Source organism: Felis catus, chromosome A2 (genome assembly GCF_018350175.1).
Source record: "Felis catus isolate Fca126 chromosome A2, F.catus_Fca126_mat1.0, whole genome shotgun sequence".
In the NCBI taxonomy this organism is placed as follows: Eukaryota; Metazoa; Chordata; class Mammalia; order Carnivora; family Felidae; genus Felis; species Felis catus.
The window spans coordinates 156,188,112-156,203,263 of record NC_058369.1 but is presented as its reverse complement, the minus strand read 5'-3'; the positions used below and the strand labels follow the sequence as shown (position 1 = coordinate 156,203,263).

The 15,152-nt window shown below is 40.4% G+C and overlaps 2 protein-coding genes across 8 annotated transcripts in view; both read right to left on the bottom strand.

Moving 5' to 3' along the window:
- MGAM (maltase-glucoamylase) overlaps window positions 1-15,152 on the bottom strand; it is a 230,085-nt gene that overhangs the window by 165,962 nt on the left and 48,971 nt on the right. For all 7 annotated transcript variants that reach the window (XM_045052868.1, XM_045052869.1, XM_045052867.1 and 4 more), the window contains one exon: window positions 5,195-5,271. The gene's annotated coding sequence lies outside the window, so the exon portion shown is untranslated. The remainder of the gene's footprint in view (window positions 1-5,194; window positions 5,272-15,152) is intronic.
- LOC101083668 (putative olfactory receptor 9A1) lies at window positions 9,716-13,230 on the bottom strand. Its single transcript, XM_045052874.1, has one exon. The coding sequence runs from the start codon at window positions 10,723-10,725 to the stop codon at window positions 9,781-9,783; it is 945 nt and encodes a 314-aa protein (XP_044908809.1). The 5' UTR covers window positions 10,726-13,230; the 3' UTR covers window positions 9,716-9,780.

Here is a 15,152-nt window from a genome sequence, read left to right as displayed (position 1 = left end):
CTGTCTTGAAAACTACAGCTCTATAATAAGTCTTGAAGTTGAGTAGAGACAATACCTTCAACTCTGTTCTTCTATTATATTGGCTATTCTGAGCCTTTTCCCTTTCCATATAAACATTAGTATCACCTTGTCATTATCTACAAAATAACTTACTGGGATTTGGTTGACAATCAGAAATTAAAGAGAGAAATAACTGAATCAGAAATACAAAGGATTATAAGAGAATGTTATTAAAAAATTATATGTCAAGAACTTGGACACCTAGAAAAAATGGATAGATTCCTAGAAACATAACTGAATCCAAAACTGAATCCAGAAGAAATAGAAAATTTGAACACATTGATTACCAGCTACAAAATTGAATCAGTAATAAAATAAAAAAATCCCAACAAACAAAATCCAGGACCAGATGACTTCACAAGCGAATTCAACAAAAAATGTAAAGAAGACATGGGATACCTGGGCAGCTCAGTTGGTTAAGCATCTGACTCTTGGTTTCGGCTCAGGTCATGATCTCAGTTAAATGAGTTCGAGCCCTGTGTTGGGCTCTGTGCTAGCAGCATGGAGGCCACTTGGGAATCTCTCCCTCCCACTCTCTCTCTGTCCCTCCCCTACTCACTCTGTCTCTCCTCAAAATAAATGAATAAACTTTAAAAAAATTAACTTTAAAGAAAACTTAATCTTCTCAAACTATTCCAAATAATAGCAGAGAAAGGAAAGGTTCCAAATTCATTCTGTGAGGCTAGCATTACCCAATAATAATAAATACCCAGATAAAGGCACTACAAAAGGGACTCCTGGGTGGCTCAGGCAGTTAAGGGCCTAACTCTTGATTTCAGCTCGTCATGATCTTATGGTTCATGAGTTTGAGCCCCGCATCAGGCTCCACGCTTATAATTCTCTGTCTCCTCTCTCTCTGCCCTCCCCCTCTCTCAAAAATAAATAAACTTTTTAAAAGATGCTACAAAAAACAGGGAACTACAGACCCATATTGCTGATGAACATAGATGTGATAATCCCCACAAAAATATTAACAAACAGAAGCCAATGATTTAAATAATTTAAAAAGTCATTCACCACGATCAAGTGGGATAAATTCCTACGATGCAAGGTGGTTCAATCTTCACAAATCAATCAACATGATACATCACTTCAATAAGAGAAAGGATAAAAACTATATGATCATTTCAATAGATGCAGAAAAAGCATGTGACAAAGTAAAATACATGATAAAAACCCTCAACAAAGTAGGTTTAGAGGGACATACCTCAACAAAATAAAGTCCATATATGGAAAACCCACAGCTAACAACATCCTCAATGGGGAAAAAGTGAGAGCTTTCCCCTACGGTCAGGAACAAGACAGGGATGTCCACTCTCACCACTGTTATTTCACATAGTACTGGAATACCTAGCCTCAGCAGTCAGACAACAAAATAAATAAAAGGCATCCAAATCAACAGGGTAGAAATCAGACTTTCACTTTTTGCAGGTAACATGATACTCTAAATTCAAAACCCAATAAACTCCACCAAAAAGTTGCTAGAACAGATACACAAATTTAGTCAAGTCACAGAATACAAAATCAACATTCAAAAATCTGTTGCTTTTCTATACACCATTAATGAAGCAACATAAAGAGAAATCAAGGAACAAATCCCGTTTATAATTGCACCAAAAATAATAAGAAACCTAGGAATAAACTTAATTGAGGAGGTAAAAGACCTGTACTCTGAAAACTATAAAACATTGATGAAAGAAATTGTATAGGATACAAACAAATGCAATGATATCCATGCTCATGGATTGGGAGAATAAATATTATTAAAATGTCGATACAACCCAAAGCCATCTACAGCTTTACTGCAATCCCTACCAAAATACCAACAGCGTGTTTCATGGAACTAGAACAAACAATCTTAAAAATTATATGGAACCACAAAAGACCCTCAATAGCCCAAGTAATGTTGAAAAAAAGAAGAAAACTGGAGGTATTAACACAATCTCAGATTTCAAGATATACTACAAAGCTGTAGTGATCAAAGCAGTACAATACTGGCACAAAAACAGGCTCATAATCAAGGAAACACAATAGAGAAACAAGAAATAAACCAACACTTACAGGTCAATTAATCTTTGACACAGGAGGCAAGAACATGAATGGGAAAGACGGTCTCTTCAACAAATGGCGCTGGGATAACTGGGCAGCAACATGCAAAAAGAATGAATGAAACTGGACCACTTTCTTACACCATAAACAAAAATAAACTCAGAATGGGTGAAACACCAAAATGTGAAACCTGAAACCATAAACATCCTAGGAGAGAGCACAGGCAGTCATTTCTCTGACATCAGTGGAAACATTTTTCCAGATGTGTCTCCGGAAGCAAGGAAAACAAAAGCAAAAATAAAGAATTGGGACTATACTGAAATGAAAAGCTTCTGCATAGCAAAAGAAACACTCAACAAAGCAAAAAGACAACCTACTGAATGGGAGAAGATATTTGCAATGACATACCCAATAAAGGGTTACTTTCCAAAATGTATACAGAACTGATACAACTCAACACCCAAAAAACAAAATTAAAAATGGGCAGAAGACATTAACAGACATTTCTCCAAAGAAAACATATGGATGGTCAACAGACACATGAAAAGATGCTCAACATCACTCATCATCAGGGAAATTCAAATCAAAACTACAATGAGCTATCACCTCACACCTGTCAGAATGGCTAAAATCAGAAACACAAGAAAACAAAGACAACCTACTGAATGGTTGGTAAGGAGTTGGTAAGGATGTGGAGAAAAAGGAACCCTCTCACACTGTTGGTGAGAATGCAAACTGGCGCAGCCACTGCGGAAACAGTACAGAGGTTCCTCAAAAAATTAAACATAGAATGGCCATATAACCCAGTAATTCCACTACTAGGTATTTACCCAAAGAATACAAAAACACTAATTCAAAAAGATATATGCACCTCTATGTTTATTATAGCATTACTGAAATAGCCAAACTACATAAACAACCCAAATGTCCATTGATAAGCAAATGGATAAAGAAAAGAGGGTATATATATATATATATATATATATATATATATATATACATATATATATATATATATACACACGTGTGTGTATGTAATGTGTGTATATATATATTCAATATATATAATGAAATATTACTCATCCATAAGAAGAATGAAATGTTGCCATTTGCAACAGTATGGATGGATCCAAAGTCTAAAATGTATTGTACTAAGTGAAATAAGTTAGAGAAAGACAATTACCATATGATTTCACTCATATATGGAATGTAAGAAATAAAACAAACGAAGAAAAAATTAGACAAACCAACAAATACACTATTAACTATAGGGAACAAACATGGCTACCTAAGGGGAGGTGGGTAGGGGGATGGGTGAAATAGGGGTTGGGGATTGAGAGCACACTTAACCTTCATGAGCACTGAGTAATGTATAGAACTGTTGAATTGCTATATTGTACACCTGAAACAACGCTGCACGTTAGCCATGCTGGAATTGAATTTTTTTTAACGAATAGAAAAACTAGACTGATAAAAGGTATTTCCAATGTGCATGTAAGATAATATCGGATACGTGTGCTCAATATCTGAAGAACCCCTGAATGTCATGCAAAGTAACCAAAGGCCCAAGTAGAAAAATGTGAAATTCCATCCCTCCTCCCCTACTGTTCTCCCATTTTCTACCTTCAGCTAAACAGAAACTTTACAGAGTAAAGTTTGCTAAAAATAATGAGATATCCTCATAAACAATCAAACCTTCCTGGCAATTGAAAGCTAGAGTTTAATTAGTATGACTCAAAGACATTGGAAAAACACACAATAATTTTACTTCTTTTATTTTTTTTCAATATATGAAATTTATTGTCAAATTAGTTTCCATACAACACCCAGTGTTCATCCCAAAAGGTGCCCTCCTCAATACCCATCCCTCACCCTCCCCTCCCTCCCACCCCCCATCAACCCTCAGTTTGTTCTCAGTTTTTAAGAGTCTCTTATGCTTTTATTTTTAAATTGATAATATAGAATTTCATTGGTAATACATTCTCATGAAACACACACCAAAACAATATAAAAGGTTATTCAATAAGAAATACTTCTTTCACTCCTACTCCTAATAGCCCAGTTGGTAATCAGTTACCTACCTTGACTTTCAGACTTTTCCTCATGTAATTATGCAAATATGAATAATTTGATATACATATATGCTGTGAACTGATTACCATAATAAATTTAGTTAGCACATCTGTCCCCTCACAAAATTACTTTTTATTTCATGGTGAGGACATTTAATATCTATTCTATTAGTAACTTTCAAGTATACAACGTAGCATAGTTCTGTAGTCACCATGCTGTACATTAGGTCCACAAACTTACCTATCTTACAACTGGGAGTTATAACTTATAAGAGTTACAAGCAACAGCTCAAAATTTCCCCCATTCCCCAGCCCCTAGTAACCACCAGTCTACTCTCTATTCCTAGGAGTTTGGCTTTTTTAGATTCCACATATAAGGGAAAATATACAATATTTGTCTTCCTCTGTCTGATCTATTTCCCTTGGCATAATGCCCTCAAGATTTATCCATGTTACTATTTTGCTATTCATGTTGTTAGCAAATGACAGGATTTTCTTCTTTTTTATGGTTGAATAATACTTCATTTCTCATTAATGGATCAGATTAAGTTAGTGACTGGCTTCAGGAGAAAAAGACCTACTATCAGCCAGGCTAGGCTACTGATTCTGAGTGATTCTAGTGATTCAGAGGCTTTCTCAGGACTTGTATGGATACACTTGTTTCTTGAGCCCTCTCTTGGTGAATTCTTCAGCTTGTTTGTCTTCTAGATCATGTAATGCACCAGGCCAGGTGCTGAAAACCTCCCTTTAGCTTTCCCAAAGGAAAGAGCTAATGCTCACATTTGTGGTCTCTCTTTGGCCTACAGATTCTGGGTGAGTTTCTGGGCGTGTTCAATAGCCTGTGCCCAAAGCTCATCCAAGCTGCCTTTGGGTCTGGGCACCAGGGTGAGGTACATTAGATGCTGGGGGATCTGCAGCCAAGGCATCCCCAGTGGCTGGTGTGTGGGTGTTTTCATCTGACCAAAGTGACAATGAAGTATGAAGCTGGAATAAAAACATCCAAAATAGCTTACCTTTTATGAGTTCTCTGTTAGAGGGATGCTGGAAAATCTGCCCCATCAAAACTTAGAAGCACACCAAGTAAGAAGACCTATGGAGCACAAAGCACAAGGAATAATTTATTGTTAGGTTTATGGTATCTGTAAGGGTAAACAAGAAGAAAAAACAGGATGAATATTTGATCAAAATTTTAAAATAAGGTGATTAACTAAAGAAAAAACAACTTGATAAATCACAAAATGTCGGTATATTATCTATATATCCCAGTAGAAACAGTTGAACACAGTCACCTCTGAAGAGTGTGAAGAGAATCAAAGAGGGGATCAAAGGGTATTGGCACAAAAACAGACACATAGACCAATGGAATAGAATAGAAACCCCAGGACTAGACCCACAAACATATGGCCAACTCATCTTTGACAAAGCAGGAAAGAATATCCAATGGAAAAAAGACAGTCTCTTTAACAAATGGTGCTGGAAGAACTGGACAGCAACATGCAGAAGACTGAAACTAGACCGCTTTCTCACACCATTCACAAAAATAAACTCAAAATGGATAAAGGACCTGAATGTGAGACAGGAAACTATCAAAACCCTAGAGGAGAAAGCAGGAAAAGACCTCTCTGACCTCAGCCGTAGCAATTTCTTACTTGACACATCCCCAAAGGCAAGGGAATTAAAAGCAAAAATGAACTACTTGGACCTTATGAAGATAAAAAGCTTCTGCACAGCAAAGGAAACAACCAACAAAACTAAAAGGCAACCAACGGAATGGGAAAAGATATTTGCAAATGACATATCAGACAAAGGGCTAGTATCCAAAATCTATAAGGAGCTCACCAAACTCCACACCCAAAAAACAAATAATCCAGTGAAGAAATGGGCAGAAAACATGAATAGACACTTCTCTGAAGAAGACATCCAGATGGCCAACAGGCACATGAAAAGATGCTCAATGTCGCTCCTCATCAGGGAAATACAAATCAAAACCACACTCAGATATCACCTCACGCCAGTCAGAGTGGCCAAAATGAACAAATCAAGAGACTATAGATGCTGGAGAGGATGTGGAGAAACAGGAACCCTCTTGCACTCTTGGTGGGAATGCAAATTGGTGCAGCCACTCTGGAAAACAGTGTGGAGGTTCCTCAAAAAATTAAAAATAGACCTACCCTAGGACCCAGCAATAGCACTGCTAGGAACTTACCCAAGGGATACAGGAGTACTGATGCATAGGGGCACTTGTACCCCAATGTTTATAGAAGCACTCTCAACAATAGCCAAATTATGGAAAGAGCCTAAATGTCCATCAACTGATGAATGGATAAAGAAATTGTGGTTTATATACACAATGGAGTACTACGTGGCAATGAGAAAGAATGAAATATGGCCCTTTGTAGCAACATGGATGGAACTGGAGAGTGTTATGCTAAGTGAAATAAGCCATACAGAGAAAGACAGATACCATATGGTTTCACTCTTATGTGGATCCTGAGAAACTTAACAGAAACCCATGGGGGAGGGGAAGAAAAAAAAAAAGAGGTTAGAGTGGGAGAGAGCCAAAGCATAAGAGACTGTTAAAAACTGAGAACTAACTGAGGGTTGATGAGGGGTGGGAGGGAGGGGTGGGTGGGTGATGGGTATTGAGGAGGGCACCTTTTGGGATGAGCACTGGGTGTTGTATGGAAACCAATTTGACAATAAACTTCATATATTGAAAAAAATAAAAATAAAAAATTGGAAAAAAAACAAAGAGGGGATCAAAGCTCTGATGATTCATCATAAAAAATCATTTAGAATTATTTAATATTTTTTCTTTTTTATTGTGGTAAAAAATATATAACACAATTTTGCCATTTTTAACCATCTTAAGTGATCAATTCAGTAGCATTAAGTCCATTCACACTGTTGTGCGACCATCACCACCCTCCATCTCCAGAACACTTTACCATCCTAAGCTGACTCTTGGCCGCCATTAATTAGTAGCTCCCATTTCCCCCTTCCCCAACCCCTGCTGCTCACTATTCTACTTTCTGTCTCTAGGAACTGGACTATTCTAAGTACCTCACATAAATGGAAACATACAATATTTTCCCTTTTATATTCACTTTCTTTCATTTAGCAATATTTTCAAGGGTCGTCTATATGACAGCATGTATCAGAATTTCGTTGTTTTTTAAGTCTGAATAAAATTTCATTGTACGCATATACCACCTTTTGTTTACACATTCATCTGTTTCCTTATCTGTGGAGAGGCTTTTGGGTCACTTCCACTTTTTGACAATTGTAAGGAATGCTGCTTTGATTGTGAATAAAGCTTCTGTTTCCTCTTGCTTTGGAGTCTTAAGAATTATTAATACCAAGTTATATGAATGTTTCGGTATAAAAGCAAGTGTTCACATACAGCATGTGAACAGGAAAATCTCCAGCATGTGGGGCAGCGGCCCTGATTCAGAGTCTAAATAAGGAACACAGTTTCTGACTACTGGTGGTGCCCCTGAGAGGGGCAGATGACATCAGGCACAGTGCTCAAAAACAATACTGGCTCGTTGGACTGGAGGGATGGAGGTTGCAGGAAAAATGGAGGAGGACTCTAATAGACTAGGATGGCCTGATACATGTAAATGGCCTCTGAGGAGTTGTAAAGCCTACGAGACACTTCTGTACAATGGTACTGACACAATATAAAGGTATAAAATGTAAAGGTCAAGCCATTGGTGTGTGCCAGTGAAAGATTCAGGAGCAAGCCTAATGTCACAGAAGAAAGACAAATATTTGCCTACATTTGAAAAGAGCCATAGAGAACAAGTACATGAGAGGGAGGAAAGAACAGGGATTGACCTCTTACCGTCAAAGAACCCCTACTCAACCCCATGGTCAGGCAGAAAATTTACAATCATATACAAATGCAAGGAGTCCTAGATCTCAGCGTTTTAATAATCTAACTAACAATTGAACACAGTCCCAATCAATAGCCCAGCAAGCATTTTGTAGATATCTACAAACTGACTCCTAAATTTATATGGAAAGAGAATGACAATAGCCAAAATAGTTATGAAAAAGAAGAGTCATTTTTCATATCATTTATTTATATCATATATTAATCAACCCACCTACATACATATAATCTTCTAATATGCGTGCACACTGATGCACCAATTTGAATCCAGTGCCACATGGCTAATTCTAGCCTTCTCCTCTTGCTTCTCTGTAACATACCCATCCACAGTGACAGACCTGGCTCCCACCAGTTGTTATCTTTATTTGTTCACCTGTAGTATACAAGTATAGCAATTGCAGAATTGTTAACTCATACTCTCAGTGGGAAACAACTTTATTAACAATACTATTATGATCATGCTCAGTTCCACTCCTAGTCTTACAGATTCCAGTCAAAACACTATTTTTCAGTTATGTATGTCACATTCTTTTTTCCCAGTCCCTTCAGTGAGTTCACAACATACATGTATAATGTTGGGAAGGAAGTTTCATGTGCACAGTCTTTTGACCCCTGCTTAGCCACATAAGAATGGCAGAAATATTGACAATGGTGGTGTGAAAGGAGAGAGGCCAGGATGGGACAATAAAGGAATTGAGATGCGGACAAGGAAACTCACCGTAGCGTTGGAAGACAGCTTGGCAAAGTTGGTCCTTGTGAGGGGGGGAGGAGGAAGGGAACCTAGAAATGTAGCTGAGAGAGAAGGGAGATGGAATGCCCTGTGTCAGGATTGACCAATGTGAGGACTATGGGGAGAAGTGACCAGAGCTGCCATTTTTCTGCCCTCCATGCACACCTGCTTCAGCCCAGGGACACAGCAAGATCAGCTCAGCCTCGTCACTTCAATTCCCAAAACTAGCCAGTTCCCCTCCCACATGTGGGGCTGGTGTTATAATGAGAGTCAATGACAGATGAGAAAATACTTCTTTCCAAAACCCTCCCTCTTCACTCTGAGAAAGTCTACCAATTGTAGATGTGCCTGAATTAACACACATTTAGCCCTGAGGTTGGGAGGTGTCAGGACTATGGAGTGAGTTCACTCTCACAACTGTCAGTTGAGAACCACAGGGAGGTACTGTCCCTGTTGAACGTTGGAGCAGGAACCTCAGGAAAAGGTTGTACATGAGGCTGGACTTGTCACTTACAGAAGAAACAGAAGGTCTTTAGGCAGTGAAAATATCATCAAATCACAGGACAAAATATGGGAAAATGACCCTAGTACCTAGAATCAAACACATAGCTCAGCAACCATGGAGTGAATTATGCTTTTCCTTGCTTTTCCCAGTCAGAGTTCAGAGTTCTAAAAAAACCCCATATTTTGTACATTTACACCTGTTAACTTTATATTGTAAGATGTATCATAAGTATAGAAGAGTGTATAAACATATAATATAAAAAATAATAATGTGATCTCCCATGTAGGAATCATCTAATTATAAATTGGAGAACCAGCCATGTTTTAAAATTCCTATGAAAAATTTTTAGGATTCCTTTGTGCATCACAAACTATTTGATGATGAAAATGATCATTTCAGGTTGAATTAGTGTTTTAAGATTACTCAGGTCCATGATGATGAGTTCATTATTGTCCTTAGGACACAGCTAATCCTTGAGGAGTTGATAGCAGCGTTTCATGACATCTCGAAAGGCCTCTATGAATTTGTCATTCCGAAGGGTGAAGATGAATGGGTTCAGGAAAGGGGTCACCACTAAAACCATCAGTGACGCTACCCTGTTGTACTCAGCTGCCTGCGTTTGCTTGGGTTTCACATAGAGGAACAAGCAGGTACCATAGCCAATCACAACAAAGGTGAAGTGAGAGGCACAAGTAGAGAAAGCTTTCCTCCGGCCCGAGGCTGAGGGGATCTTGAGGATGGTAGAGATGATGTAGGTGTAGGAGATGATTGTAGGGATCATAGAACCAACAATAATGAATACAGCCATTAAGAAAAGGATAAACTCTGTGAAAAGGCTATCATCACAGGATAGTTTGAGCAGTTGCCCTCGGTCACATAAAAAATGGTCTATCACATTTGATTTGCAGAAGGTAAGCTGAAATGTGGCATAGACTGGCCAGATTTGAAATAGGAACCCAAACACCCATGACACAATGACCACCCAGATGCAGGTGTGGCTGTCCATAATGATGTTGTACCTCAGAGGGTTACAGACAGCCACATAACGGTCCACAGCCATTGCTCCAATTAATACTAACTCCGACGTACCCAAAGAGAGGTACAAATATAATTGTGCACTACAGGCTGTCAAAGACATTGCCTGCATCCCTGGAAGCAGCAGCCCCCAGAGCATTAAGGGGACAGCAACCGATGTGATCAGGATCTCTAGGACTGAGAGGTGGCGAAGGAAGAAATACATGGGGGACTGCAGACGTTTATCAACACAGACAATCACAATGATGACCATGTTCCCCATGACTGTCACTGAGTAGAGAAAGAAGAAAGTGGCAAAAAGAATATCGTGTAGTTCTTTGGAGCCATGGAAGCCAAGTAGATAAAATTCAGTGGCGCTAGAATAATTCTTCAACATTTAGTCCTGTGCTCTTGTTCTTTATGGAATCTAGGGAACAAAGGAGAGTTCACAGCCTTCTAATTTCACAGGACTAAAGCTATTCCCAGGTGGAGGAAATATCATCTCTGCTCTTAGGCTGCATCATGACCAAGCGGGTTCATCTTCCACTATTTGCTGTACAAGGCTGATGTTGAATGTTTTATGAAGAAAATACATATGAAAATAAACATATATATGCAAGAAGATGAGCAATAGTCACTAACACCACAGCCTAGGCTTGAAAGCCCACCCACCCCTGTAGGCACTCTTGTCTTTCAATTCATCATCATCCTGCCTCCATCTCTGCTCTGACCTGCCACCCTGTCCAGTTCCCTGACCACAGTGTGTTCATTTATGCCACCAATGCTTCCACCCTAAATGCCCTACGATTTCTTCTCTGTCTCTTACGTCCATGTCCTACAAAATCTTGCCAATCCCACCCAGATACGTTTACATATTTCCTTCATCTCCTCTGAATGTGGGCTCCATTTAACTTCTGTCCACTTACAGTTCTTGCTTCGGCTACCTGTATCATCATTTCAGCCCATCAGTAGAGCCAGCCGGCAGGGTGGTGGGTCTACCCAGAAAACTGTCATAAGATAACAGCTATTTCGAAACAAAGCACGGAGTCTTTCCCTGACTTCTGGGGAGCTGACTCCCTGAAGTGGATTATCCACTTTTTTCCTCCTTATTCTTATCATGAATGCCATCTCTGTCTCTCATTTCGGCGACTGTTCTTCCTGGTAGGAAGAACCTCATTAGCTTCCAGTTGGAAACTTGTAGCTCTGAGATTGTTCCTTCTGACACCAGAGGACACCAGGGAGTAGGAGTCCAGAGGAGTAAAGAGGGGGCTGGGACTTTTATCCCCAACTCCCATCTGTCCTGTATAATCTCCACCCTGGCACCAGGGAACAAGAAAACAAGCAACACCCTCTGCCTTCCCCATGTCTCAAATCTCTAGTTTCAGCAAGGAGATAAGACCTCCCAAAAGGCAGTCTGTGTCTATTTCCAACCAGCCATGGTCTGCATCCTATAGAGAACCTTGGAGAAGTCCCCAGAGATTATCTGCTGTCTGTGTCCTCCTGCTTTCTCCAGAGACCTACAAATATGGAAAAGTGTCAGAAAACACCCAAAAGGCTCACACTGATCTGGTCAGTAAATCTGGGCTCCTTCCCTCACACATGCAGGTCATTGCTCAAATGTCTCCAACCCAGGGGCCCTCTCCAATCATCCTCTCTAAAACAGCAAAAGTGCCTCACATTTTACCCTCTTATTTGGTGGGATTTTCTTCTTACTGGCTCTCATCAATAGCTGATATTGAAGCACTTTTGTCTTTCTTGTTCACTCTCACATCTCCAGTGCCAAGAACAGAGTCTGACACAGGGTAAGTATGTGCTCTTTTAATATTTATTCGAAACATTTGTTCAAACGTGTCAGTGAATGAGCAAAAACTATCCACCCTGATCTGCTTTTCCTCTTGTTATAAAATAGTCTCTCTTCACTCTTTACTAAGGCATTGTCTGGTCAAGCTGTGGTCCTCTCCCTGGAGATCCCCTACACAATGGCCAGATTACAAAAACAAGAAATAAGGACAAATGAGAGAGCAGAGTCTTAGGTCAGAGCAGAGAGCTGTGTCTATCACAAGTACCGAAAAGAGCTGAATATGCTCTCTGCTGTGGAGGGAGGATTTGATTTGAGCTCCTCCATTATGCGGCTCCCCTAGCCTACTGTTCATGCTCCAGGGAAGGTGTCCTCATTTTAGACAGCAATGAAGCCCAGAACTTCCCATGCTGATCCTCTCTTACTCTCCTTCGCAGAGGGGAGCCCCGAGCAGACACTCACCTCTAGAGAAAGAGACTGACCTGGAAAATCCTACAGCTCTCCAGGGATCAGCCCAGGCTACCTCCTGCCTGACTAGGGCAGAGCATGCTCTGTGTGCTGTCCTCACTCTCAGTGCAAGAGAAAACTGTCTTCATATGAGCACTTAAGGAAAAGTCCAGTGATAACAGTGCTGTGGAAGCCCTGTTGTCTCCTCTGTCTCTCTCTCTCTCTCTCCTTCTTTCCTTCTACTGTCTGTCCCAAGGCGAGTTATTCTCTAAGAAACTACATTTGTCAAATTCAGAGAAACCCTGGGGATGCAGTCAAGGAAAAGCCAGAAAAACTTTCACCCTTCCCTCCTGAGGCTAATCAAGTTTTTAGAACATGGGCAAGTTTTGTGTAATGATGTAGGTCATTACAAACTTGGAATCTCCTAGTCAGGAGTTTCTTAACACCCAGGCTGCCTTGTACCCAGACCTCAAGTCCTGGTAATCATCAGATAGTCTGAGCCCTAAACAGCCAACCCCTGCTCTGTTTTGTGCCACTACCTCATTCCAATTAGTCCCGCGAGAGGCGGAGCGACCCGTAAGCAGAAAACACCGCAAATGATTCCAAGACACTTGCCAAAAACCAAGTGGCCAACAAATAGCTCTGTGCTGACAGCTCAGAGCCTGGAGCCTGCTTCAGATTCTGTGTCTCCTTCTCTCTCTGCCCCTCCCCCACTTGTGCTCTGTCTTTATCAAAAATAAATAAGTGTAAAAAAATTTTTTTTAATAAAAATTTAAAAAAATGTTCACAGCGGTTTAATTCATTATAACAACTGACACAAAATAAACACCCATCAATAAGAGAATGATAGTCATTCCTCCTCATTCACAGATTCCATACTTGTAAATTCATCTACTCGCTGAAGTTTATTTTTAACTGCGATATCAGTGTTTGCGGCACTTGCAAGGTCATTTGTTTTAAGCCATACATTTTATACCTGTGGTCCTAAAATCTGGAACTTTCCCAGTTCAATTCTTCTTAATGACAATAAAGTCTTGTCTCTTCCGGCTGTTGGGGGGGAGGGGTTGGGTGGAAGGTCCATAGAGCGAACTGGGTAGCCTGGGTAGCCAGCCGACACGGGGAGCTCCCAGGATGTGGCACTTGCCATTTTAAAACTGGGACAGCCCTGGGGTGCCTGGGTGGCTCAGTAGGTTGAGCGTCCGACTTCGGCTTGGGTTATGATCTTGCAGCTCATGGGTTCAAGCCCCATGTCAGGCTCTGTGCTGACAGCTCAGAAGCCTGGAGCCTGCTTCAGATTTTGTGTCTCCCTCCCTCTGCCCCTTCTCCATTCATGCTCTGTCTCTCTCTCTCTCTCTCAAAGATGAATAAATGTTAAAAAAAAATTTTAATAAAAAAATAAAACTGGGACAGCCCTTGGCAAAGTGAGACAAGCAGCACCCTGCCTGTGAAACAGATATTTCGTTGGCTACTCAGAAAATGCAAGGGACTGTTGGTGCCCAATGGCTGTATAAACAAACTTTTAACCAATACCCCCATTTCAATTCCTCACCCTCACCTTCCATGGTAGATCCTTTTAACAGTTCTGTTGAGGAAACGCAATTGCGGGGGGGGGGGGGGGGGGGGGGGGCTGCTGTTATTGTTTCCTTTGCAAAAGCTTCATTTGTATTACAGTCTTGTTGCTTTGGAAACACTTCTCTCTGCTTCCCCTCATCAAAAATAATTCACAAAATATCATCCATCGTACCATTTTCCACATTCTCTTTGCCCCTGTTAATTACCTTATTTTTCTGTATTCTCATAATGCCTCTTAATATAGTTAGGGGAGGAAGGGAAAATGGATGATCAGTTGATCATAAACAGAAAGTCAGGCTACTTATTTCTTCTTTTCTCTAGAACTTAACCATAGCATCTTAAAGGAAGGGTTAGTTGTCTGCTTGTCAGTTACCTTGGTCCTCCCCGATGCTTTCTCCCCTATCTTCTGGCCCTGGACTTATTCTCTTTAATTTTTATTTATTTATTTTGAGAGAGAAAGAGAGAGGGGTGGGGGAGAGAAAGAGAGGAGAGAATTCCAAGCAGACTCTGTCAGTGCAGAGCCTGCCGTGGGGCTCAATCTCACAAACCATGACATCATGTCCTAAGCCAAAACCAAGAATCAGAAGCTTCACTGACTGAGCCACCCAGGCACCACTGGCCCTGGACTTATTAGGGCATTCATTTAGAGTGAACATGGTCCAATGTGGACTAGAGGAAGAATGAACTAGGGCTGTGTTTTGGTGAAGAGAGAGGAATAAGGGTCGAAAAAAGGGCAGATTTAGGAGAGATGCCTTCTCTGAGCTCTCTCTTTTGCTTAGGGAGTCATGGGGAGGATGCCTGTTTGAATAGCTCAGATCACAGAGCCTTGGAAAATATCCTGTTTTCTTGGTCTAGACTGAGCTTGGAAAAAGGGTCAGGATTAGGAAAGTAGAAAAAAGAACAGTTATAAATAGGTCCTAAATAGCTCAAGGAACCAAGCTAGGTCACTTCCGAAGTTAATGCCATTTCACTATAACTGGACAAGAAGCACCCCTCATAATCTGTAA